Genomic DNA, 25,458 nt, shown 5'->3' on the forward strand with positions numbered 1-25,458 from the left:
TCAGAGAGAGCGATCAGAGAGAGCGATCAGAGAGAGCGAGAAAAGAGAGCGAGAAAAGAGAGCGAGAAAAGAGAGCGAGAGAGCGAGGCGAGAGAGCGAGAAGAGAGAGCGAGAAAAGAGAGCGAGAGAGCGAGGCGAGAGAGCGAGAAGAGAGAGCGAGAAGAGAGAGCGAGAAGAGAGAGCGAGAAGAGAGAGCGAGAAGAGAGAGCGAGAAGAGAGAGAAGAGAGCGAGAAGAGAGAGAAGAGAGCGAGAAGAGAGAGCGAGAAGAGAGAGCGATCAGAGAGAGCGATCAGAGAGAGCGATCAGAGAGAGCGATCAGCGAGAAAAGAGAGCGAGAGAGCGAGCGAGAGAGAAAGCGAGGAGAGAGAAGAGAGCGAGAAGAGAGAGCGAGAGAGCGAGAAGAGAGAAGAGAGCGAGAAGAGAGAAGAGAGCGAGACGAGAGAAGAGAGCGAGACGAGAGAGCGAGAGAGCGAGAAGAGAGCGAGAAGAGAGAGCGAGAAGAGAGAGAGAAGAGAGAGCGAGAAGAGAGCGAGAGAGCGAGCGAGAAGAGAGCGAGAGAGCGAGAAGAGCGAGAAAGCGAGAAGAGAGCGAGAAAGCGAGAAGAGAGCGAGAGCGAGAGGAGAGCGAGAAGAGAGAGCGAGAAGAGAGAGCGAGAGGAGAGAGCGAGCGAGAGAGCGAGAAGAGAGAGCGAGAAGAGAGAGCGAGAAGAGAGAGCGAGAAGAGAGAGCGAGAAGAGAGAGCGAGAAGAGAGAGCGAGAGAGCGAGAGAGCAAGAGAGCGAGAGAGCAAGAGAGCAAGAGAGCGAGAGAGCGAGAGAGCGAGAGAGCGAGAGAGCGAGAGAGCGAGCGAGCGAGCAGAGAGAGCGAGCAGAGAGAGCGAGCAGAGAGAGCGAGCAGAGAGAGCGAGCAGAGAGAGCGAGCAGAGAGAGCGAGCAGAGAGAGCGAGAAGAGAGAGCGAGCAGAGAGAGCGAGAAGAGAGAGCGAGAAGAGAGAGCGAGAGAGCGAGAGAGAAGAGAGAGCGAGAAGAGAGAGCGAGAGAGCGAGAGCGAGAGAGCGAGAGAGCAGAGAGAGCGAGAAGAGAGCGAGAGAGCGAGAAGAGAGCGAGAAGAGAGCGAGAGAGCGAGAAGAGAGCGAGATGAGAGAGCGAGAGGAGAGAGCGAGAGAGAAGAGAGAGCGAGAAGAGAGAGCGAGAGAGCGAGAGCGAGAAGAGCGAGAGAGAAGAGAGAGCGAGAAGAGAGAGCGAGAGAGCGAGAGCGAGAAGAGAGAGCGAGAAGAGAGAGCGAGAAGAGAGAGCGAGAAGAGAGAGCGAGAAGAGAGAGCGAGAAGAGAGAGCGAGAAGAGAGAGCGAGAAGAGAGAGCGAGAAGAGAGCGAGAAGAGAGCGAGAGCGAGAAGAGAGCGAGAGCGAGAAGAGAGAGCGAGAAGAGAGAGCGAGAGAGAGAGGGCGAGAAGAGAGAGAGAGGGCGAGAAGAGAGAGAGAGGGCGAGAAGAGAGAGAGAGGGCGAGAAGAGAGAGAGAGGGCGAGAAGAGAGAGAGAGGGCGAGAAGAGAGAGAGAGGGCGAGAAGAGAGAGAGAGGGCGAGAAGAGAGAGAGAGGGCGAGAAGAGAGAGCGAGGGCGAGAAGAGAGAGCGAGGGCGAGAAGAGAGAGCGAGAAGAGAGAGCGAGAAGAGAGAGCGAGAAGAGAGAGCGAGAAGAGAGAGCGAGAAGAGAGAGCGAGAAGAGAGAGCGAGAAGAGAGAGCGAGAAGAGAGAGCGAGAAGAGAGAGCGAGAAGAGAGAGCGAGAAGAGAGAGCGAGAAGAGAGTGAGAAGAGAGTGAGAAGAGAGCGAGAAGAGAGCGAGAGGAGAGCGAGAGAACGAGAAGAGAGCGAGAGCGAGAAGAGAGCGAGAGCAAGAAGAGAGCGAGAGCGAGAAGAGAGCGAGAGCGAGAAGAGAGCGAGAGCGAGAAGAGAGAGCGAGAAGAGAGAGCGAGAAGAGAGAGCGAGAAGAGAGAGCGAGAAGAGAGAGCGAGAGAGCGAGAAGAGAGAGCGAGAAGAGAGAGCGAGAGAGCGAGAGAGCGAGAAGAGAGAGCGAGAGAGCGAGAAGAGAGAGCGAGAAGAGAGAGCGAGAAGAGAGAGCGAGAAGAGAGAGCGAGAGAGCGATCAGAGAGAGCGATCAGAGAGAGCGATCAGAGAGAGCGATCAGAGAGAGCGATCAGAGAGAGCGATCAGAGAGAGCGATCAGAGAGAGCGAGAAGCGAGAAAAGAGAGCGAGAGAGCGAGAAGAGAGAGCGAGAAGAGAGAGCGAGAAGAGAGAGCGAGAAGAGAGAGCGAGAAGAGAGAGCGAGAAGAGAGAGCGAGAAGAGAGAGCGAGAAGAGAGAGCGAGAAGAGAGAAGAGAGCGAGAAGAGAGAGCGAGAGAGCGAGAAGAGAGAGCGAGAGAGCGAGAAGAGAGAAGAGAGCGAGAAGAGAGAGCGAGAGAGCGAGAGAGCGAGAGAGAGAGAAGAGAGCGAGAAGAGAGCGAGAAAGCGAGAAGAGAGCGAGAAAGCGAGAAGAGAGCGAGAGCGAGAGGAGAGCGAGAAGAGAGAGCGAGAGGAGAGAGCGAGCGAGAGAGCGAGAGAGCGAGAGAGCGGGAGCGAGAGAGCGAGCCGAGAGAGCGAGAAGAGAGAGCGAGCAGAGAGAGCGAGAAGAGAGAGCGAGCAGAGAGAGCGAGCAGAGAGAGCGAGAAGAGAGAGCGAGAAGAGAGAGCGAGAAGAGAGAGCGAGAAGAGAGAGCGAGAAGAGAGAGCGAGAAGAGAGAGCGAGAAGAGAGAGCGAGAAGAGAGAGCGAGAAGAGAGAGCGAGAAGAGAGAGCGAGAAGAGAGAGCGAGAAGAGAGAGCGAGAGAGAAGAGAGAGAGAAGAGAGAGAGAAGAGAGAGCGAGAAGAGAGAGAAGAGAGAGCGAGAAGAGAGAGCGAGAGAGCGAGAAGAGAGCGAGAGAGCGAGAAGAGAGCGAGAAGAGAGCGAGAAGAGAGCGAGAAGAGAGCGAGAAGAGAGCGAGAAGAGAGCGAGAAGAGAGCGAGAAGAGAGCGAGAAGAGAGCGAGAAGAGAGCGAGAGCGAGAAGAGAGAGCGAGGAGAGAGAGCGAGGAGAGAGAGCGAGGAGAGAGAGCGAGGAGAGAGAGCGAGAGCGAGAAGAGAGAGCGAGAAGAGAGAGCGAGAAGAGAGAGCGAGAAGAGAGAGCGAGAAGAGAGAGCGAGAAGAGAGAGCGAGAAGAGAGAGCGAGAAGAGAGAGCGAGAAGAGAGAGCGAGAGAGCGAGAAGAGAGAGCGAGAGCGAGAGAGCGAGAAGAGAGAGCGAGAAGAGAGAGCGAGAAGAGAGCGAGAAAGCGAGAAGAGAGCGAGAGCGAGAGGAGAGCGAGAAGAGAGAGCAAGAGGAGAGAGCGAGCGAGAGAGCGAGAAGAGAGAGCGAGAAGAGAGAGCGAGAAGAGAGAGCGAGAAGAGAGAGCGAGAAGAGAGAGCGAGAAGAGAGAGCGAGAAGAGAGAGCGAGAAGAGAGAGCGAGAAGAGAGAGCGAGAAGAGAGAGCGAGAAGAGAGAGCGAGAAGAGAGCGAGAAGAGAGCGAGAAGAGAGCGAGAAGAGAGCGAGAGCGAGAAGAGAGCGAGAAGAGAGCGAGAAGAGAGCGAGAGCGAGAAGAGAGCGAGAGCGAGAAGAGAGCGAGAGCGAGAAGAGAGCGAGAGCGAGAAGAGAGCGAGAAGAGAGCGAGAAGAGAGCGAGAGCGAGAAGAGAGCGAGAAGAGAGCGAGAGCGAGAAGAGAGCGAGAGCGAGAAGAGAGCGAGAGCGAGAAGAGAGCGAGAAGAGAGAGCGAGAAGAGAGAGCGAGAAGAGAGCGAGAAGAGAGAGCGAGAGAGCGAGAAGAGAGAGCGAGAGAGAGAGGGCGAGAAGAGAGAGAGAGGGCGAGAGAGAGAGGGCGAGAGAGAGAGGGCGAGAAGAGAGAGAGAGGGCGAGAAGAGAGAGAGAGGGCGAGAAGAGAGAGAGAGGGCGAGAAGAGAGAGAGAGGGCGAGAAGAGAGAGAGAGGGCGAGAAGAGAGAGAGAGGGCGAGAAGAGAGAGAGAGGGCGAGAAGAGAGAGCGAGAAGAGAGAGCGAGAAGAGAGAGCGAGAAGAGAGAGCGAGAAGAGAGAGCGAGAGCGAGAGCGAGAGCGAGAAGAGAGAGCGAGAAGAGAGAGCGAGAAGAGAGAGCGAGAAGAGAGCGAGAAGAGAGCGAGAGCGAGAAGAGAGCGAGAGCGAGAAGAGAGCGAGAGCGAGAAGAGAGCGAGAGCGAGAAGAGAGCGAGAGCGAGAAGAGAGCGAGAGCGAGAAGAGAGCGAGAAGAGAGCGAGAGCGAGAAGAGAGCGAGAAGAGAGCGAGAGCGAGAAGAGAGCGAGAGCGAGAAGAGAGAGCGAGAAGAGAGAGCGAGAAGAGAGAGCGAGAAGAGAGCGAGAAGAGAGAGCGAGAAGAGAGAGCGAGAAGAGAGAGCGAGAAGAGAGAGCGAGAGAGCGAGAGAGAGAGGGCGAGAAGAGAGAGAGAGGGCGAGAGAGAGAGGGCGAGAAGAGAGAGAGAGGGCGAGAGAGAGAGGGCGAGAAGAGAGAGAGAGGGCGAGAAGAGAGAGAGAGGGCGAGAAGAGAGAGAGAGGGCGAGAAGAGAGAGAGAGGGCGAGAAGAGAGAGAGAGGGCGAGAAGAGAGAGCGAGAGCGAGAAGAGAGAGCGAGAGCGAGAGAGAGAAGAGAGCGAGAAGAGAGAGCGAGAGAGCGAGAAGAGAGAGCGAGAAGAGAGAGCGAGAAGAGAGAGCGAGAAGAGAGAGCGAGAAGAGAGAGCGAGAAGAGAGAGCGAGAAGAGAGAGCGAGAAGAGAGAGCGAGAAGAGAGAGCGAGAAGAGAGTGAGAAGAGAGAGCGAGAAGAGAGAGCGAGAAGAGAGAGCGAGAGCGAGAAGAGAGCGAGAGCGAGAAGAGAGCGAGAGCGAGAAGAGAGCGAGAGGAGAGCGAGAAGAGAGCGAGAGCGAGAAGAGAGCGAGAAGAGAGCGAGAGCGAGAAGAGAGCGAGAGCGAGAAGAGAGCGAGAGCGAGAAGAGAGCGAGAGCGAGAAGAGAGCGAGAGCGAGAAGAGAGAGCGAGAAGAGAGAGCGAGAAGAGAGAGCGAGAGCGAGAGAGCGAGAAGAGAGAGCGAGAAGAGAGAGCGAGAAGAGAGAGCGAGAAGAGAGAGCGAGAAGAGAGAGCGAGAAGAGAGAGAGCGAGAGAGCGAGAGAGCGAGAGAGCGAGAAGAGAGAGCAAGAAGAGAGAGCGAGAGAGCGAGAGAGCGAGAAGAGAGAGCGAGAAGAGAGAGCGAGAAGAGAGAGCGAGAAGAGAGAGCGAGAAGAGAGAGCGAGAAGAGAGAGCGATCAGAGAGAGCGATCAGAGAGAGCGATCAGAGAGAGCGATCAGAGAGAGCGATCAGAGAGAGCGATCAGAGAGAGCGATCAGCGAGAAAAGAGAGCGAGAGAGCGAGAAGAGAGAGCGAGAAGAGAGCGAGAGAGCGAGGAGAGAGAAGAGAGCGAGAAGAGAGAGCGAGAAGAGAGAGCGAGAGAGCGAGAGAGCGAGAAGAGAGCGAGAGAGCGAGAAGAGAGCGAGAGAGCGAGAAGAGAGCGAGAAGAGAGCGAGAAAGCGAGGAGAGCGAGAGCGAGAGGAGAGCGAGAGCGAGAGGAGAGAGCGAGAGAGCGAGAAGAGAGAGCGAGAAGAGAGAGCGAGAGAGCGAGAGAGCAAGAGAGCGAGAGAGTGAGAGCGAGAGAGCGAGAGAGCGAGAAGAGAGAGCGAGCAGAGAGAGCGAGAAGAGAGAGCGAGAAGAGAGAGCGAGAAGAGAGAGCGAGAAGAGAGAGCGAGAAGAGAGAGCGAGAAGAGAGAGCGAGAAGAGAGAGCGAGAAGAGAGAGCGAGAGAGAAGAGAGAGCGAGAGAGTGAGAAGAGAGAGCGAGAGAGCGAGAAGAGAGAGCGAGAGAGCGAGAAGAGAGAGCGAGAGAGCGAGAAGAGAGCGAGAGAGCGAGAAGAGAGAGCGAGAGAGCGAGAAGAGAGCGAGAAGAGAGCGAGAACGAGAGCAAGAAGAGAGAGCGAGAGCGAGAAGAGAGAGCGAGAAGAGAGAGCGAGAAGAGAGAGCGAGAAGAGAGAGCGAGAAGAGAGAGCGAGAAGAGAGAGCGAGAAGAGAGAGCGAGAAGAGAGAGCGAGAAGAGAGAGCGAGAAGAGAGAGCGAGAAGAGAGAGCGAGAAGAGAGAGCGAGAAGAGAGAGAGAGCGAGAGAGCGAGAGCGAGAAGAGAGAGCGAGAAGAGAGAGCGAGAAGAGAGAGCGAGAAGAGAGCGAGAAAGCGAGAAGAGAGCGAGAGGAGAGCGAGAAGAGAGCGCGAGAGGAGAGAGCGAGCGAGAGAGCGAGAAGAGAGAGCGAGAAGAGAGAGCGAGAGAGCAAGAGAGCGAGAGAGCAAGAGAGCGAGAGAGCGAGAGAGCGAGAAGAGAGCGAGAGAGCGAGAAGAGAGAGCGAGAGAGCGAGAAGAGAGAGCGAGAAGAGAGAGCGAGAAGAGAGAGCGAGACAGCGAGAAGAGAGAGCGAGAGAGCGAGAAGAGAGCGAGAGAGCGAGGAGAGAGCGAGAAGAGAGCGAGAAGAGAGCGAGAAGAGAGCGAGAAGAGAGCGAGAAGAGAGCGAGAAGAGAGCGAGAAGAGAGCGAGAAGAGAGCGAGAAGAGAGCGAGAAGAGAGCGAGAAGAGAGCGAGAAGAGAGCGAGAAGAGAGCGAGAAGAGAGCGAGAAGAGAGCGAGAGCGAGAAGAGAGCGAGAAGAGAGCGAGAGCGAGAGAGCGAGAAGAGAGAGCGAGGAGAGAGAGCGAGAGCGAGAGCGAGAAGAGAGAGCGAGAAGAGAGAGCGAGAGAGCGAGAAGAGAGCGAGAGAGCGAGAGCGAGAGAGCGAGAAGAGAGAGCGAGAAGAGAGAGCGAGAAGAGAGAGCGAGAAGAGAGAGCGAGAAGAGAGAGCGAGAAGAGAGAGCGAGAAGAGAGAGCGAGAAGAGAGAGCGAGAAGAGAGAGCGAGAAGAGAGAGCGAGAAGAGAGAGCGAGAAGAGAGAGCGAGAAGAGAGAGCGAGAAGAGAGCGAGAAGAGAGAGAAGAGAGCGAGAGCGAGAGAGCGAGAAGAGAGCGAGAGAGCGAGAGCGAGAAGAGAGCGAGAAGAGAGAGCGAGAAGAAAGCGAGAGAGCGAGAAGAGCGAGAGAGCGAGAAGAGAGCGAGAAGAGAGAGCGAGAGAGCGAGAAGAGAGCGAGAAAAGAGAGCGAGAGCGAGAGAGCGAGAAGAGAGCGAGAGAGCGAGAGAGCGAGAAGAGAGCGAGAGAGCGAGAAGAGAGCGAGAGAGCGAGAAGAGAGCGAGAAGAGAGCGAGAAGAGAGCGAGAAGAGAGCGAGAAGAGAGCGAGAAGAGAGCGAGAAGAGAGCGAGAAGAGAGCGAGAAGAGAGCGAGAGAGCGAGAAGAGAGCGAGAGCGAGAAGAGAGCGAGAGCGAGAAGAGAGCGAGAGCGAGAGAGCGAGAAGAGAGAGCGAGGAGAGAGCGAGAGAGCGAGAAGAGAGCGAGAGCGAGAGCGAGAAGAGAGAGCGAGAAGAGAGAGCGAGAGAGCGAGAAGAGAGCGAGAGCGAGAGAGCGAGAAGAGAGAGCGAGAAGAGAGAGCGAGAAGAGAGAGCGAGAAGAGAGAGCGAGAAGAGAGAGCGAGAAGAGAGAGCGAGAAGAGAGAGCGAGAAGAGAGAGCGAGAAGAGAGAGCGAGAAGAGAGAGCGAGAGAGCGAGAAGAGAGCGAGAGCGAGAGAGCGAGAAGAGAGCGAGAGAGCGAGAGAGCGAGAGCGAGAAGAGAGCGAGAAGAGAGAGCGAGAAGAGAGCGAGAAGAGAGAGCGAGAAGAAAGCGAGAGAGCGAGATGAGCGAGAGAGCGAGAAGAGAGCGAGAAGAGAGAGCGAGAGAGCGAGAAGAGAGCGAGAAGAGAGAGCGAGAAGAGAGAGAGAGAGCGAGAGAGCGAGAGAGCGAGAAGAGAGAGCGAGAAGAGAGAGCGAGAAGAGAGAGCGAGAAGAGAGCACGAGAAGAGAGCGCGAGAAGAGAGCGCGAGAATGAGAGCGCGAGAAGAGAGAGCGAGCAGAGAGAGCGAGAAGAGAGAGCGAGAAGATAGAAGAGAGAGCGAGAGAGCGAGAAGAGAGAGCGAGACAGCAAGAAGAGAGAGCGAGAGAGCGAGAGAGCGAGAAGAGAGCGAGAGGAGAGCGAGCGAGAAGAGAGCGAGAGCGAGAAGAGAGCGAGAGCGAGAGCGAGAGCGAGAGAGCGAGAGAGAGAGCGAGAAGAGAGCGAGAAGAGAGCGAGAAGAGAGCGAGAAGAGAGCGAGAAGAGAGCGAGAGAGCAAGAACAGAGCGAGAGAGCGAGAACAGAGCGAGAGAGCGAGAGCGAGAAGAGAGCGAGAGAGCGAGAAGAGAGCGAGAAGAGAGCGAGAAGAGAGCGAGAAGAGAGCGAGAAGAGAGCGAGAAGAGAGAGCGAGAAGAGAGAGCGAGAAGAGAGAGCGAGAAGAGAGAGCGAGAAGAGAGAGCGAGAAGAGAGAGCGAGAGAGCGAGAGCGAGAAGAGAGCGAGAAGAGAGCGAGAAGAGAGCGAGAAGAGAGCGAGAAGAGAGCGAGAAGAGAGCGAGAAGAGAGCGAGAAGAGAGAGCGAGAAGAGAGAGCGAGAAGAGAGAGCGAGAAGAGAGAGCGAGAAGAGAAAGCGAGAAGAGAGAGCGAGAAGAGAGAGCGAGAAGAGAGAGCGAGAAGAGAGAGCGAGAAGAGAGAGCGAGAAGAGAGAGCGAGAAGAGAGAGCGAGAAGAGAGAGCGAGAAGAGAGAGCGAGGAGAGCGAGAAGAGAGCGAGAGCGAGAAGAGAGCGAGAGCGAGAAGAGAGCGAGAGCGAGAAGAGAGCGAGAGCGAGAAGAGAGCGAGAGCGAGAAGAGAGCGAGAGCGAGAAGAGAGCGAGGGCGAGAAGAGGGCGAGAAGAGGGCGAGAAGAGGGCGAGAAAGGGGGCGAGAAGAGGGCGAGAAAGGGGGCGAGAGGAGAGCGAGAGGAGAGCGAGAGCGAGAAGAGAGCGAGAGGGAGAAGAGAGCGAGAGCGAGAAGAGAGCGAGAGGGAGAAGAGAGCGAGAGCGAGAAGAGAGCGAGAGCGAGCGAGAGGGAGAAGAGAGCGAGAGCGAGAAGAGAGCGAGAGCGAGCGAGAGGGAGAAGAGAGCGAGAGCGAGAAGAGAGCGAGAGCGAGAAGAGAGCGAGAGCGAGAAGAGAGCGAGAAGAGAGCGAGAAGAGAGCGAGAAGAGGGCGAGAAGAGGGCGAGAAATGGGGCGAGAGGAGAGCGAGAGGAGAGCGAGAGCGAGAAGAGAGAGCGAGAAGAGAGAGCGAGAAGAGAGAGCGAGAAGAGAGAGCGAGAAGAGAGCGAGAAGAGAGCGAGAAGAGAGAGCGAGAAGAGAGCGAGAAGAGAGAGCGAGAAGAGAGAGCGAGAAGAGAGAGCGAGAAGAGAGAGCGAGAAGAGAGAGCGAGAAGAGAGCGAGAAGAGAGAGAAGAGAGCGAGAGCGAGAGAGCGAGAAGAGAGCGAGAGAGCGAGAGCGAGAAGAAAGCGAGAGAGCGAGAAGAGCGAGAGAGCGAGAAGAGCGAGAGAGCGAGAAGAGAGCGAGAAGAGAGAGCGAGAGAGCGAGAAGAGAGCGAGAAAAGAGAGCGAGAGCGAGAGAGCGAGAGAGCGAGAAGAGAGCGAGAGAGCGAGAAGAGAGCGAGAGAGCGAGAAGAGAGCGAGAGAGCGAGAAGAGAGCGAGAAGAGAGCGAGAAGAGAGCGAGAAGAGAGCGAGAAGAGAGCGAGAAGAGAGCGAGAAGAGAGCGAGAAGAGAGCGAGAGAGCGAGAAGAGAGCGAGAGAGCGAGAAGAGAGCGAGAAGAGAGCGAGAGCGAGAAGAGAGCGAGAGCGAGAAGAGAGCGAGAGCGAGAGAGCGAGAAGAGAGAGCGAGGAGAGAGCGAGAGAGCGAGAAGAGAGCGAGAAGAGAGCGAGAAGAGAGCGAGAAGAGAGCGAGAGAGCGAGAGCGAGAAGAGAGCGAGAGCGAGAAGAGAGCGAGAGCGAGAAGAGAGCGAGAGCGAGAGAGCGAGAAGAGAGAGCGAGGAGAGAGCGAGAGAGCGAGAAGAGAGCGAGAGCGAGAGCGAGAAGAGAGAGCGAGAAGAGAGAGCGAGAGAGCGAGAAGAGAGCGAGAGCGAGAGAGCGAGAAGAGAGAGCGAGAAGAGAGAGCGAGAAGAGAGAGCGAGAAGAGAGCGAGAGCGAGAGAGCGAGAAGAGAGCGAGAGAGCGAGAGAGCGAGAGCGAGAAGAGAGCGAGAAGAGAGAGCGAGAAGAGAGCGAGAAGAGAGAGCGAGAAGAAAGCGAGAGAGCGAGATGAGCGAGAGAGCGAGAAGAGAGCGAGAAGAGAGAGCGAGAGAGCGAGAAGAGAGCGAGAAGAGAGAGCGAGAAGAGAGAGAGAGAGCGAGAGAGCGAGAGAGCGAGAGAGCGAGAGAGCGAGAGAGCGAGAGAGCGAGAAGAGAGAGCGAGAAGAGAGAGCGAGAAGAGAGAGCGAGAAGAGAGAGCGAGAAGAGAGAGCGAGAAGAGAGAGCGAGAAGAGAGAGCGAGAAGAGAGAACGAGAAGAGCGAGCGAGAAGAGAGAGCGAGAAGAGCGAGCGAGGAGAGCGAGAAGAGAGCGAGAGCGAGAAGAGAGCGAGAGCGAGAAGAGAGCGAGAGCGAGAAGAGAGCGAGAAGAGAGCGAGAAGAGAGCGAGAAGAGGGCGAGAAGAGGGCGAGAAGAGGGCGAGAGGAGAGCGAGAGGAGAGCGAGGAGAGAGCGAGAAGAGAGCGAGAAGAGAGCGAGGAGAGAGCGAGAAGAGAGCGAGAAGAGCGAGAGAGCGAGAGCGAGAAGAGAGCGAGAGCGAGAGCGAGAAGAGAGCGAGAGCGAGAAGAGAGCGAGAAGAGAGCGAGAAGAGAGCGCGCGAGAAGAGAGCGAGAGAGCGCGCGAGAAGAGAGCGAGAGAGCGCGCGAGAAGAGAGCGAGAGAGCGCGCGAGAAGAGAGCGAGAGAGCGAGCGAGAGAGCGCGCGAGAAGAGAGCGAGAGAGCGCGCGAGAAGAGAGCGAGAGAGCGCGCGAGAAGAGAGCGAGAGAGCGCGCGAGAAGAGAGCGAGAGAGCGCGCGAGAAGAGAGCGAGAGAGCGCGCGAGAAGAGAGAGAGCGCGAGGAGAGAGAGCTGATGTTGACTTCAACATGGTGGATTTGACTGGATTGGGCTCTGAGCACCCTACTCAGATTATGCTTTTTCTGTAAAGTTTTTAAAAAAGTCTGACACAGCGGTTGCATTAAGGAGAAGTCTCTTTAATTCTGTGAATAACACTTGCATCTTTTATCGATGTTTAGTATGAGTATTTCTGGGATTTGATGTGGCTATCTGCAAAATCACCGAATGTTTTGGAATCAAAACATTACTGTACGTAACACGCCAATGTAAACAGATTTTTGGATATAAATATGCACATTATCGAACAAACATTTATGTATTATATAACATGATGTCCTATGAGTGTCATCTGATGAAGATCAAAGGTCAGTGATTCATTTTATCTATATTTCTGCTTTTTGTTACTCCAGCTTTGGCTGGAAAAATGGCTGTGTTTTTTTGACTTGGCTCTGACCTAACATATGTTGTGCTTTCGCTGTAAAGACTCTTTGAAATCGGACACGATGGGTAGATTAACAAGAAGTTTTTCATTTGCTGTATTGGACTTGTTGATGCGTGAAAGTTACATATTTCTAAAAAATATTTTTGAATTTTGCACGCTGCCTTTTCAGCGGAATGTTGTCGAGGAGTTCCGCTAGCGGAATGCCTGCGCTAGAAAGGATAAACCTGTTTTAAAAACTGCATGCCTATACGGTGAACATCGGACAAGGGAATAGAAGCAGGGCAGTACTGTGGGATGAAAAGGTTTGATCAGTTATACAACTTCATGGAATAAGAAACATTTGCATGCCTGACGTGCGACCCACATGACTACAGTCGTGGACAAAAGTTGAGAATGACAAATATTAATTTTCAAAGTCTGCTGCCTCAGTTTGTATGACGGCAATTTGCATATACTCCAGAATGTTATGAAGAGTGATCCGATGAATTGCAAAGTCCAGCTTTGCCATGCAAATGAATCCCAGAAAAACATTTCCACTGCATTTCAGCCCTACCACAAAAGGACCAGCTGACATGTCAGGGACACTCTCGTTAACACAGGTGTGAGTGTTGACGAGGACAAGGCTGGAGATCACTCTGTTATACTGATTGAGTTTGAATAACTAACTGGAAGCTTCAAAAGGAGGGTGGTGCTTAGAATCAGTGTTGTTCCTCTGTCAACCATGGTTACCTGCAAGGAAACACGTGCTGTCATCATTGCTTTGCACAAAAAGGTCTTCACAGGTAAGGATATTGCTGCCAGTAAGATTGCACCTAAATCAACCATTTATCAGATCATCAAGAACTTCAAGGAGAGTGGTTCAAATGTTGTGAAGGCGGCTTCAGGGCACCCAAGAAAGTCCAGCAAGCGCCAGAACTGTCTCCTAAAGTTAATTCAGCTGCGGAATCGGTGCACCACCAGTACAGAGCTTGCTTAGGCAGTTGTGAGTGCATCTGCACACACAGTGAGGTGAAGACTTTTGGAGGATGGCCTGGTGTCAAGAAGGGCAGCAAAGAAGCCACTTTTCTCTCCAGGAAAAACATCAGGGACAGACTGATATTCTGCAAAAGGTACAGGGATTGGACTGCTGAGGACTGGGGTAAAGTCATTTTCTCTGCTGAATCCCCTTTTCGATTGTTTGGGCATCTGGAAAAAAGCTTGTCCGGAGAAGACAAGGTGAGCGCTACCCTCAGTCCTGTGTCATGCCAACAGTAAAGCATCCTAAGACCATTCATTGCTTCTCAACCCAGGGAGTGAGCTCACTCACAATTTTGCCTAAGAACGCAGCCATGAATAAAGAATGGTACCAACACATCCTGCTAGAGCAACTTCTCTCAACCATCCAGGAACAGTTTGGTGATGGACAATGCCTTTTCCAGCATCATAGAGCACCTTGACATAAGACAAAAGCGATAACTAAGTGGCTCGGGGAACAAAACATCGATATTTTGGGTCCATGGCCAGGAAACACCCCAGACCTTAATCCCATTGAGAACTTGTGGTCAATCCTCAAGAGGCAGCTGGACAAACAAAAACCCACAGATTCTGACAAACACCAAGCATTGATTATGTAAGAATAGGCTGCCATCAGTCAGGATGTGGCCCAGAAGTTCATTGCCAGGGTGGATTGCAGAGGTCTTGAAAAAGAAGGGTCAACACTGCAAATATTGACTCTTTGCATCAACTTCATGTAATTGTCAATAAAAGCCTTTGACACTTATGAAATGCTTGTAATTATACTTCAGTATTCCATAGTAACATCTGACAAAAATATCTAAAGACACTGAAGCAGTAAACTTTGTGAAAATTAATGTGTCATTCAAAACTTTTGGCCACGACTGTACATTTGAAGTCAGAAGTTCACATACACCTTAGCCAACTACATTTAAAACACACGTTTTTCACAATTCCTGACATTTAATCCCAGTAAAAATTCACTGTTTTAGGTCAGATAGGATCACCACTTCATTTTAAGAATGTGAAATGTCAGAATAATAGTTGAGAGAATTATTTATTTCAGCTTTTTTTCCTTTCATCACATTCCCAGTGGGTCAGAAGTTTACATACACTCAATTGGTATTTGGTAGCATTGCCTTTAAATTGTTTCACTTCTTTAGGTATAGGGGCCAGCATTTTCACTTTTGGATAAATAGCGTGCCCAATTTCAACTTCCCGCTACTCATGTCAAGAATATAAGATATGCATATTATTAGTAGATTTGGATAGAACACACTCTGAAGTTCCTAAAACCGTTTGAATCATGTCTGAGTATAACAGAACTTATGTAACAGGCAAAACCCTGAGGACTAACCGTTCAGAATTTATTTTAGGTTCTCTGTCTGTTCAGTGAGTTCTCATTGGGAAACGATATTTCTTAGGCACTTGTTTTCAGTTCAGTTCCTGTTTTCAGCTTCCACTGGATGTCACCAGACTTTGGAATTTGGCTGAGGTTATTGTTTTGTGCAATGAAGAAGTTCAGCCATCTAGGAACTGGGTAACACTGTTGAGAGTTGCGCAAGACTTGAAAAGTAGCGTTGGTTTGTTGTCTTCCTGTATTGAACACAGATCGACTTGTCTACAATTTGATTGATTATTAATGTTTAAAAATACCTGAAGTTGTATTACAAAAGTAATTTTAAATATTTTGGAAAAGTTTATAGGCACAAATTGCAAGCTGTTTTTTTCTGGATCAAACGTGCCCCCCCAAAAATTGACATTTTGGATATATATGGACGGAATTCATCGAACAAAAAGGACCAACTGTCATGTTTATGGGACATATTGGAGTGCCAATAAAAGAAGCTCGTCAAAGGTAAGGCATATTGTATACACTGCTCAAAAAAATAAAGGGAACACTTAAACAACAATGTAACTCCAAGTCAATCACACTTCTGTGAAATCAAACTGTCCACCTAGGAAGCAACACTGATTGACAATACATTTGCTTTCACTCTAGTGGTAGCATGAGACGGAGTCTACAACCCACACAAGTGGCTCAGGTAGTGCAGCTCATCCAGGATGGAACATTAATGCGAGCTGTGGCAAGAAGATTGACGGTGTCTGTCAGCGTAGTGTCCAGAGCATGGAGGCGCTACCAGGAGACAGGCCAGTACATCAGGAGACGTGGAGGAGGCCGTAGGAGGGCAACAACACAGCAGCCGGACCGCTACATCCGCCTTTGTGCAAGGAGGAGCAGGAGGAGCACTGCCAGAGCCCTGCAAAATGACCTCCAGCAGGCCACAAATGTGCATGTGTCTGCTCAAACGGTCAGAAACAGACTCCATGAAGGTGGAATGAGGGCCCAACGTCTACAGGTGGGGGTTGTGCTTACAGCCCAACACCGTGCCGGACGTTTGGCATTTGCCAGAGAACACCAAGATTGGCAAATTCGCCACTGGCGCCCTGTGCTCTTCACAGATGAAAGCAGGTTCACACTGAGCACATGTGACAGACGTGACAGAGTCTGGAGACGCCGTGGAGAACGTTCTGCTGCCTGCAACATCATCCAGCATGATCGGTTTGGAGGTGGGTCAGTCATGGTATGGGGTGGCATTTTGTTGGGGGGCCGCACAGCCCTCCATGTGCTCGCCAGAGGTAGTCTGACTGCCATGTGAGACCATATGCTGGTGCGGTTGGCCCTGGGTTCCTCCTAATGCAAGACAATGCTAGACCTCATGTGGCTGGAGAGTGTCAGCAGTTCCTGCAAGAGGAAGGCATTGATGCTATGGACTGGCCCGCCCGTTCCCCAGACCTGAATCCAATTGAGCACATCTGGGACATCATGTCTCGCTCCATCCACCAACACCACGTTGCACCACAGACTGTCCAGGAGTAGGCGGATGCTTTAGTCCAGGTCTGGGAGGAGATCCCTCAGGAGACCATCCGCCACCTCATCAGGAGCATGCCCAGGCATTGTAGGGAGGTCATACAGGACACGTGGAGGTCACACACACTACTGATTCTCATTTTAACTTGTTTTAAGGACATTACATAGAAGTTGGATCAGCCTGTTGTGTGGTTTTCCACTTTAATTTTGAGTGACTCCAAATCCAGACCTCCTTGGGTTGATACATTTGATTTCCATTGATAATGTGTGTGATTTTGTTGTCAGCACATTCAACTATGTAAAGAAAAAAAGTATTTAATAAGAATATTTAATTCATTCAGATCTAGGATGTGTTATTTTAGTGTTCCCTTTATTTGTTTGAGCAGTGTATTTTATTTCTGCGTTTTGTGTAGCGCTTGCAGGGTTGAAATATGCTACTCTTTGTTTACTGTTGTGCTATCATCAGAAAGTAGCTTCTTATGCTTTGGCCGAAAAGCCTTTTAAAAATCTGACATGTTGGCTGGATTCACAACGAGTCTAGCTTTAATATCATATCTTACATGTGTGATTTAATGAAAGTTTGAGTTTATATCATTTTACTTGAATTTGCCGCGCTACATTTTCCCTGGCTCTTGGCCAAGTGAGACGAAAGCGTCCCCTATACCTTAAGAAGTTATTACCTTGGGTCAAACGTTTTGGGTAGCCTTCCACATGCTTCCCACAATAACTTGGGCGAATTTCGGCCCTTTCCTCCTGACAGAGCTGGTGTAACTGAGTCAAGTTTGTAGGCCTACTTGCTCGCACACGCTTTGTCAGTTCTGCCCACAAGTTTTCTATAGGCTGGAGGTCAGGGCTTTGTGATGGCCACTCCAATAACTTGACTTTGTTGTCTTTAAGCCATTTTAACACAACTTTGGAAGTATGCTTGGGGTCATTGTCCATCTGGAAGACACATTTGCGACCAAGCTTTAACCTTTCTAGCGCAGGGGTTCCGCTAGCGGAACAACATACCGCTGAAAAGGCAGCGCGCAAGATTCCAAAATATCTTTTAGAAATATGTAACTTTCCCACATTAACAAAAAAGCAAATGAAAGATAATCTTAATCTACCCATCGTGTCCGATTTAAAAAATGCTTTACAGCTAAAGCACAACATATGATTACGTTAGATCACCACCAAGTCGAAAAAACACAGCCATTTTTCCAGCCAAAGATAGGAGCCACAAAAAGCAGAAAAATAGATAAGTAATCACTAACCTTTGATGATCTTCATCAGATGACACTCATATGACATCATGTTACACAATACATGTATGTTTTGTTCGATTATGTGCATATTTATATCCAAAAATCTCAGTTTACATTGGCGCCTTACGTGCAGTGATGTTTTGATTCCAAAACATCCAGTGATTTTGCAGAAATACTAATAAACATTGATAAAAGATACTAGTGTTATTCACTTACCTTTGATGATCATTAGGAGGCACTCCCAGGAATCCAGCTTCGACAATAAATGACTGATTTGTTGCATAAAGTTCCATCATTTATGTCCAAATAGTCACTTGTTGTTAGCGTGTTCAGCCCAGTAATCCATCTTCATGAGGTGCGAGCATTTCATCCAGACAAAAACTCGAAAAGTTCCATTACAATCCTTAAGAAACATGTCTGGAATCAATCGTTAGCATGTTAACATAAAACATCAATAATGTTCCAACCGGAGAATTCCTTTGTCTTCAGAAAAAGCACTGGAACGCGAGGTAACTCTGTCGGGAGCGCACGTCATGAGACCAAGGCTCTCTGCCATACCACTGACTCAAAGAGGTCTCATGAGCCCCTCCTTTATAGTAGAATCCTCATTCAAGTTTTTAAAGATGGTTGACATCTAGTGGAAGCCTTAGGAAGTTCAATCTCATCCATATCTCAATGTGTACTCGGTAGGTCAAGCTTTGAAAAACTACAAACCTCAGATGTCCCACTTCCTGGTTGGATTTATCTCAGGTTATCGCCTGCCATATGAGTTCTGTTATATTCTCACAGACATCAAACAAACAGTTTTAGAAACTTCAGAGTGCTTTCTATCCAATACTACTAATAATATGCATATATTAGCATCTGGGACAGAGTAGGAGGCAGTTCACTCGGCACGTTATTCATCCAAAAGTGAAAATGCTGCCCCCTATCCCAAAAAGGTTAACTTCCTGACTGATGTCATGAGATGTTGCTTCAATATATCCACAATTTTCCTCCCTCATGATGCCATCTATTTTGTGAAGTGCACCAGTCCCTCCTGCAGAAAAGCACCCCCACAACATGAATCTGCCACCACCGTGCTTCACGGTTGGGATGGTGTTCTTCGGCTTGCAAGCCTCCCACTTTTTCCTCCAAACATAACAATGGTCACTATGGCCAAACAGTTCGAATTTTGCTTATTCAGACCAGAGGACATTTCTCCAAAAAGTACGCTCTTCGTCCCAATGTGCAGTTGCAAACCGTAGTCTGGCTTATTCCTTGCTGAGCAGCCTTTCAGGTTATGTCGATATAGGAGTGGTTTTACTGTGGATATAGACACAGTTGTACCGGTTTCCTCCAGCATCTTCACAAAGGCCGTTGCTGTTGTTTTGGGATTGATTTGCACTTTTCGCACCAAAGTATGTTCATCTCTAGGAGACAGAACACATCTCCTTCCTGAGCGATACGACGGCAGTGTGGTCCCATGATGTTTATACTTGTGTCCTACTTTTTGTACAGATGAACATGGCACCTTCAGGCATTTGGAAATTGCTCCCAAGGATGAACCAGACTTGCGGAGGTCTACAATCTTTTCTGAGGTCTTGGCTGATTTCTTTTGATTTTCCCATGATGCCAAGCAAAGAGGTACCGGGTTTGAAGGTAGGCCTTGAAATACATCCACAGGTACACCTCCAATTGACTCAAATTATGTCAATTAGCCTATCAGAAGCTTCTAAAGCCATGACATCATTTTCTGGAATTTTCCAAGCTGTTTAAAAGGCACAGTCAACTTAGTGTATGTAAACTTCTGACCCAATGGAATTGTGATACAGTGAATTATAAGTGAAATAAGCTGTCTATAAACAAATTGGACAAAATACTTGTGTCACGCACAAAGTAGATGTCCTAACCGACTTGCCAAAACTACAGTTTGTTAACAAGAATTTTGTGGAGTGGTTTAAAAAGTAGTTTTAATGATTCCAACCTAACCCAGAACCCAAACCGCACTTGCGTGACTGTGCATACATGTATTTTGCCACCCGACACCAAACGCGATCACGACACGCAGGTCACAATATAAAAAATTAACTCTGAACCGATTACATTAATTTGGGTACAGGTCGAAAAGCATTTAACATGTATGGCAATTTAGCTAGCTAGCTTGCACTTTGAGTTGAGTTTATATTTTACGTGAAATGCACAAGGTCCTCTACTCTGACAATTAATCCACATATAAAATGTACAACCGTACCGTTTCTAGTCATCTCTCCTCCTTCCAGGCTTTTTCTTCTCTGGACTTTATATTGTGATTGGCAACTTTCATAAATTAGGTGCATAACCGCCACCGACCTCATTCGTCTTTCAGTCACCCATGTGGGTATAACCAATGAGGAAATGGCACGTGGGTACACGCTTCTATAAACCAATGAGGAGATGGGAAAGGCAGGACTTTCACCGCAATCTACGTCAGAAATAGAACAGACTTCTATTTTAGCCCTTGGTAACGCAGACGCTCATTGGCGTGCACGAGCAGTGTGGGTGCAATAATTGAATAATATAGTTTTGTAAATTTATTTTGCAAAGCTCGTGCATGCGACGCGAGCTGTGTAGTCAGCCTGTAAGTGTATGTAAACTTCCGACTTCAACTGTATATGAAGCAGGCAAATAGGCATCCAGTTACTGTTCGATTGAACTGTTAGAATGGGCAAAACGAGTGCGCCGGTTCCATTATTTCAGAAATGGCCTGCATCCTGGGATTTTCGCACACAAGAGTGCCCAGGATTTATCGAGAATGCGTCGACAAACAAAAAACATCCAGCCAGCAGCAGTTGTGTGGTTAAAAACTGCTAGTTGAGAGGTCAAAGGATAAATGACAATAATCGTGCAAGCTAACAGGCAGGCAACACACAGGCGGCACAGTACAACAGTGGTGTGCAGAACGGCATCACAGAATGTCGGTCCTTGAACACAGATGGGTTATTGCAGCAGATGACCGACCCGGGTTTCACGCCTATCAGCTAAAAAAACAAGAAGAAGCGGCTGCAGTGGCACACGATCACCAACACTGGACAATTGTGTGGAAAAACATTGCCTGGTCCGATTGCGTCATGGCAGTCAGGATCTGGAATAAGCAGCATGAGTCGTTGGCCCCATCCTGCCTGGTGTCAACGGTACAGGCTTGTGGCGATGGTGTAATCGTGTGGGGAATGTTTTCCTGGCACATGTTAGATTCCTTGATACCAATTGAGCAACGGTTGAACATATATTGTAGAATCCATGCCCGAGGAATTCAGGCTGTTCTGGAGGCAAAGGGAGATCCGACACAGTACTACATGGGTGTACCTAATAAAATATGTAAATATATAAATGGGAGAGAGAGTGTGTGAGAGAATAGTCTATGGAAATGTTTATGGAAACAAGGTACTGCAGGTGGTATTGGCAGAAGTGGTTTAACTTAACAGAAGTCCTAGTGGTTATTTGTGGTGATGCCTGCCCACTTGCCCTTCAGCACAAGTATCATGACCCCCAGCACGGCCTGTACATCGCAATGTAAGTATGCCCCCAATGCAAAAGTCTAATACAGCCACAGTAGGAATTCAGATTAATTTGCTCAAAGTAAAACAACCAATTATCTTTTGTTTAATTTATATAACAGTCCAACCTTGTTTAGCATTATCTAGTCCAACTGTGGCATGATTCCGCAATTGCTGTCTGCTGATTTTGTGCTTCCAGTGCAATTGGAATGTATTCAGACCCCTTGACTTGTTCCACATTTTGTTACGTTACAGCCTTATAAAACTTCAATCTACACACAATACCCCATAATGACAAAGTGAACATAGGTTTAGAAATGGATGCTCAGCGCATCTGGTTTCCATCAACCATTCTTGAGAGGTTTCTAAAACTTGATTGATTGGAGTCCACCAGTAGTAAATTCAATAGATTGGACATGATTTGGAAAAGGCACACCTGTCTATAGAAGGTCCCACTGTTGACAGTGCATGTTAGAGCAAAAACCAAGCCATGAGGTCGAAGGAATTGTCTGCAGTGCCCCGAGACAGGATTGTGTCGAGGCACAGATCTAGGCAAGGGTACCAAAAAATTTCTGCTGCATTGAAAGTCTCAAAAACACAGTGGCCTCAATCGTTCTTAAATGGAAGACGATTGGAACCAGCAAGACTCTTCCTAGAGCTGGCTGCCCGGCCAGACTAAGCAATCGGGGAAGAAGGGCCTTGGTCAGGGAGGTGACAAAGAATGTGATGGTCACTGACAGAACAATCCAGAAGGACAACCATCTCTGCAGCACTCCACCAAAATCAGGCCTTTATGGTAGTGGCTAGACAGAAGTCACTCCTCAGTAAAAGGCACATGACAGCCCACTTGGAGTTTCCAAAAGGCACCTAAAGACTGACCATGTGAAACAAGATTCTCTATTCTATGGAAATCAAGATTGAACCCGTCTGGATGTCAAGCGTCACAACAAGAGGAAACCTGGCACCATCCCTACGGTGAAGCATGGTGGCAGCATCATGCTGTGGGAATGTTTTTTCAGCGGCAGGGACAGGGAGACCAGTCAGGATTGAGGGAAAGATGAACAGAGCAAATTAGAGAGAGATCCTTGATGAAAACCTGCTCCAGAGCGCTCAAGACCTCAAACTGGGGGAAAGGTTCACCTTCCAACAGGACAACGACCCTTAGCACACAGCCAAGACAATGCTGGAGTGGCTTCGGGACAAGTCTCCGAATGTCCTTGAGTGGCCCAGACAGAGCCCAGACTTAAACCCGAAAATAGCTGTGCAGCAACGCTCCCCATCCAACATGACAGAGCTTGAGAGGATCTGCAGAGAAGAATGGGAGAAACTCCCCAATACAGGTGTGCCAAGCTTGTAGTGTCATACCCAAAAGACTTGAGGCTGTAATCGCTGCCAAAGATGCTTCAACAACATACTGAGTAAAGTGTCTGAATACTTATTAATTGCCACTTAGTACTTTACTCCACTGGCATGATTGATGGTCAAACACTGTTCATTTAAATTCGATGTCACATGGGTTAAACAAATACCATTCAAAGTTGAATTTACCACTTCGTGATCTGCGGGCGAGTCCTCCACCAGTTTGGGAGCAACAGCAACAGAGGAAAAAGGTCTCATTTGCACAGTCATTGTGGGATATAATCGATGATTGCAGACATTGGCGCCAGACGTAAACACAGATTCAAGTGCATCTACGTATTGTTTCTTCTGCCAGCTTTGGCCTCCATTCGTCCGATAAAGAGTTGAGCTAGTGACATTATGTGTACGGTTGAATAAGCTTTTACCATTACTTTTGTTGGAGAGATTTAAAGAAAACGAATTTACTCGAGTTAATTGTTGCTGATGCGTGATTATGAAACGAACAGAGTCCCGGTTCTTCACGGAAAACATATCCTTCTCCCTTTTTTCTCGCTTTCCATCAGGCGAAAGTGCCACAAAATATCCACAAAAAGCTCGGGAGCATTTGAATGCATGGATGTTACGTAATGGCAAAGTGCAGGTAACGTCAACTACCGTTAGTCTGTTCGTTTTAAATTGTGCCCCTGTCGTGGAGTTGAAACCCTGCTCCAAAGCCTTCGCCGACAGCCTCGCTCCTCGACACACAAACATGTCTCTCAAACTACAAACAAAGCACGGACTGTAAAGCTGATTAATTAAAAATAAAACTAACGTTTGTTGAGGACGCTCATAAAATGTAATCTCAACTTCTGTCCATCTCGCGCTTCTGATTACGGTGTGGGTGGAAGAGCCAATAGGACACAGATATGGCTCCACCAATAACGAGCCCGCATGTAGGTGAGCGCTGTAATAATAAGGGAGTTATTTTACACTGGAACGGGTTAAAAAGGCCCCGTCACGTTATCAGTCGAAAGCGGGGAGGGAGGAGTGCCCTTCTCGAACAGTGGCGGTTCTAGACCATTTCAACTGGGGGGGCCAGTTACATTAGATGTTATTGTTGTCATATCGTTTTCTTCACTGCATTTCAGGCATTAGCAGGCAAAATACCATGTTCATAATCATCATCGTTGCCGCTGTCTAATAACGGACGTAAAAAAAAAAGATTGAAATAATTTTTACATAACTAATTTTTGCTTACTCTACATTTAGGGGAGCCCCAAGGGGGTCCAAAATTGTGGTCACAGTCCCCCAGACCCGCTATTGTTCTCAAATCGAACAGTAATTTGCGCCGCTCGGTCATTTTGTCAGCAAGGCAGCAGGTGCATTGTCCATAAACATAGAACATCTATTTTCCATGAAATATATAAGTCATTTTCATTGGGGAGGCAGATAAAGCTTTAAAAAAAATAAAATCAAAAGCAATCACTTTTCCATGGGGAAATAGAATTCTAACAATTACTACACATGCTTAATTAGTCTACGTCACATTTGTTCAGACCGGAGTCAGACAGAGTGGGGCCTGGTTCGCAGTCGGCATTGCAATTAATCTCAAAGATATTTGATAGTGTTGAGGTCAGGGCAATGTGCAGGCCAGTCAAGTTCTTCTACAGCCGATCTCGACAAACCATTTCTGTATGGACATTGCTTTGTGCACGGGGGCATTGTCATGCTGAAACAAGCAAGGGCCTTCCCCAACCTGTTGCCACAAAGTTGAAAGCACAGAATCATCTAGAATGTCATTGTATGCTGTAGCGTTAATATTTCCCTTCACTGGAACTAAGGTGCCTATGAAAAACCATGAAAAACAGCCCCAGATCATTATTCCACCTCCACTAAACTTTACAGTCGGCACTAGCATTCGGGCAGGTAGCGTCCTCCTGGCCTCCGCCAAACCCAGATTTGTCCGTCGGACTGCTAGATGGTAAAGCGTGATTCCCCACTCCAGAGAACGCGTTTCCTCTGCTCCAGAGTCCAATGGTGGCAAGTTTTACACCACTCCAGCTGACGCTCGGGGTTGTGAATGGTGATCTTAGGCTTGTGTGTGACTGCTCGGCCATGGAAACCCATTTCATGAAGCTCCTGATGAACAGTTCTTGTGCTGACCTTGCTTCCAGAGGCAGTGTGGAACACAAATCAAATTTGCCCCTTAAGAGCCCCTAACCAACAATGCAGTTTTAAAAAATATGGATAAAAAAATAAATAAAAGTAACAAGTAATTAATGAGCAGCAGTAAAATAACAGAGAGACAATATACAGGGGGGTACCGGTACAGAGTTAATGTTTGGGTGCACCGGTTAGTTGAGGTAATATATATGTGTAGGTAGAATTATTAAAGTGACTATGCAGAGATGATAACAACAGAGAGTAGCAGCAGTGTAAAGGGGGGGGGGGGGGGGGGGGGAAATGCAAATAGTCTGGGTAGCCATTTGATTAGAGGTTCAGGAGTCTTATGGCTTGGGGGTAGAAGCTGTTTAGAAGCCTCTTGGACCTAGACTTGGCAGTTCCGGTACCGCTTGCCGTGTGGTAGCAGAGAGAACAGTCTATATGACTAGGGTGGCTGGAGTCTTTGACAATTTTTAGGGCCTTCCTCTGACACCGCCTAGTATAGAGGTCCTGGATGGCAGGAAGCTTGGCCCCGGTGATGTACTGGGCCGTTTGCACTACCCTTTGGCCCGTTTGCACTACCCTTTTGTAGATTAGGAATTCACCAGTGTGTGACTTTTAGTTCAGTCAACATCTATATTTGTGTGTAAATGTTTGGAGCCCATGAATGGGTCAAAAGTTCCCAATTAGTGACATCTATTAAAAATAAATGCTATATTTGACCCTGAATCTAATTTAATAACATCACTCTCTCTCTCCCCATTTAGCAGAGTCTGACAGTAAGTGTCTAACATCATTGAAGTATGTTAAGTATTTTCCCATGAGATGTGGCAGTAATATGAAGTTCCAGCCAGTTCGTCTAATGATAGCCCTCTCTCCCATCTTGGCCTGAAGGAAGTTAGATATTCAATAACCTTAAAGGGAGTGATGGGCTAGTCAACGTTATAAACAACCACAGTTTATAACTTTCAATTTCTGAGAAAATACTAGTGGGCCTATGCTGTATAGTCCTAAAAACAGGAAATTAAACCTCTGGTTCGTTCAGCAATTCCAATGGGGGAAATTAATGGGGAAAGAAAGTGGTTTTGGGATAAATGCCGAAAATAAGGTCTCAGGTTAACACAGGCTTAGGAGACCTTATTTTCGGCATTTATCCAAAACCCTACAAAAAAAAAACATTAATTTCCCCATAGGCTTTGTCATACGAGCCATGTTGGAGTTAGTCTTTGTTAATGCCTAGAAAAAGACCCCATTATTATTGTTCTCTATTCCATGAAAGACTGTCAAGCAATGTTACATATTGCATTCATAAAGTTGGTCTACAATTATCCCACTGGGCAAAAACTGGTTGAATCAACGTTGTTTCCACGTCATTTCAACAGAAAAAAATACAATCTGATGACGTTGAATCAATGTGAAAAACGGATTGGATTTGCAAAAAGTCTTCAAAGTAAGGGAATTTCCATTTTTTTAAACTCAACTTTTAACTTAAATCCAATGACATTGTTGGTTGATTTCATATTGAATTCACGTTAGTCGACAACTCAACCAAATGTAAATCAAAACTAGATGTTGAAATTATGTCTGTGCCCAGTGGGATGTCATGTTTCACGCTATCATCATGTACATGTGGGGCTGTATACCCAACTATTTTTCAGATATGGTTGTCAGATATATGTATGATAGGTGTCTTTGAACAGGGTATGGTACTGTATTAG

General features: G+C 48.8%; 1 protein-coding gene across 3 annotated transcripts in view; it reads right to left on the minus strand.

Annotated features, from left to right (window-relative positions):
* Window positions 1-22,554, minus strand: part of LOC110527701 (protein FAM210B, mitochondrial) — a 33,289-nt gene extending 10,735 nt beyond the window's left edge. The window contains exon 1 of one of the 3 annotated variants that reach the window (XM_036983188.1): window positions 21,788-22,554. In XM_036983188.1, coding sequence (XP_036839083.1) covers window positions 21,788-22,348 — 561 coding nt within the window. In that variant the 5' untranslated portion in view covers window positions 22,349-22,554. The remainder of the gene's footprint in view (window positions 1-21,787) is intronic. The other 2 variants (XM_036983190.1, XM_036983189.1) reach the window with 2 other exon arrangements.
* Window positions 22,555-25,458: the final 2,904 nt, after the last annotated feature.

This window comes from Oncorhynchus mykiss, chromosome 7 (genome assembly GCF_013265735.2).
Source record: "Oncorhynchus mykiss isolate Arlee chromosome 7, USDA_OmykA_1.1, whole genome shotgun sequence".
NCBI classification, from domain to species: Eukaryota; Metazoa; Chordata; class Actinopteri; order Salmoniformes; family Salmonidae; genus Oncorhynchus; species Oncorhynchus mykiss.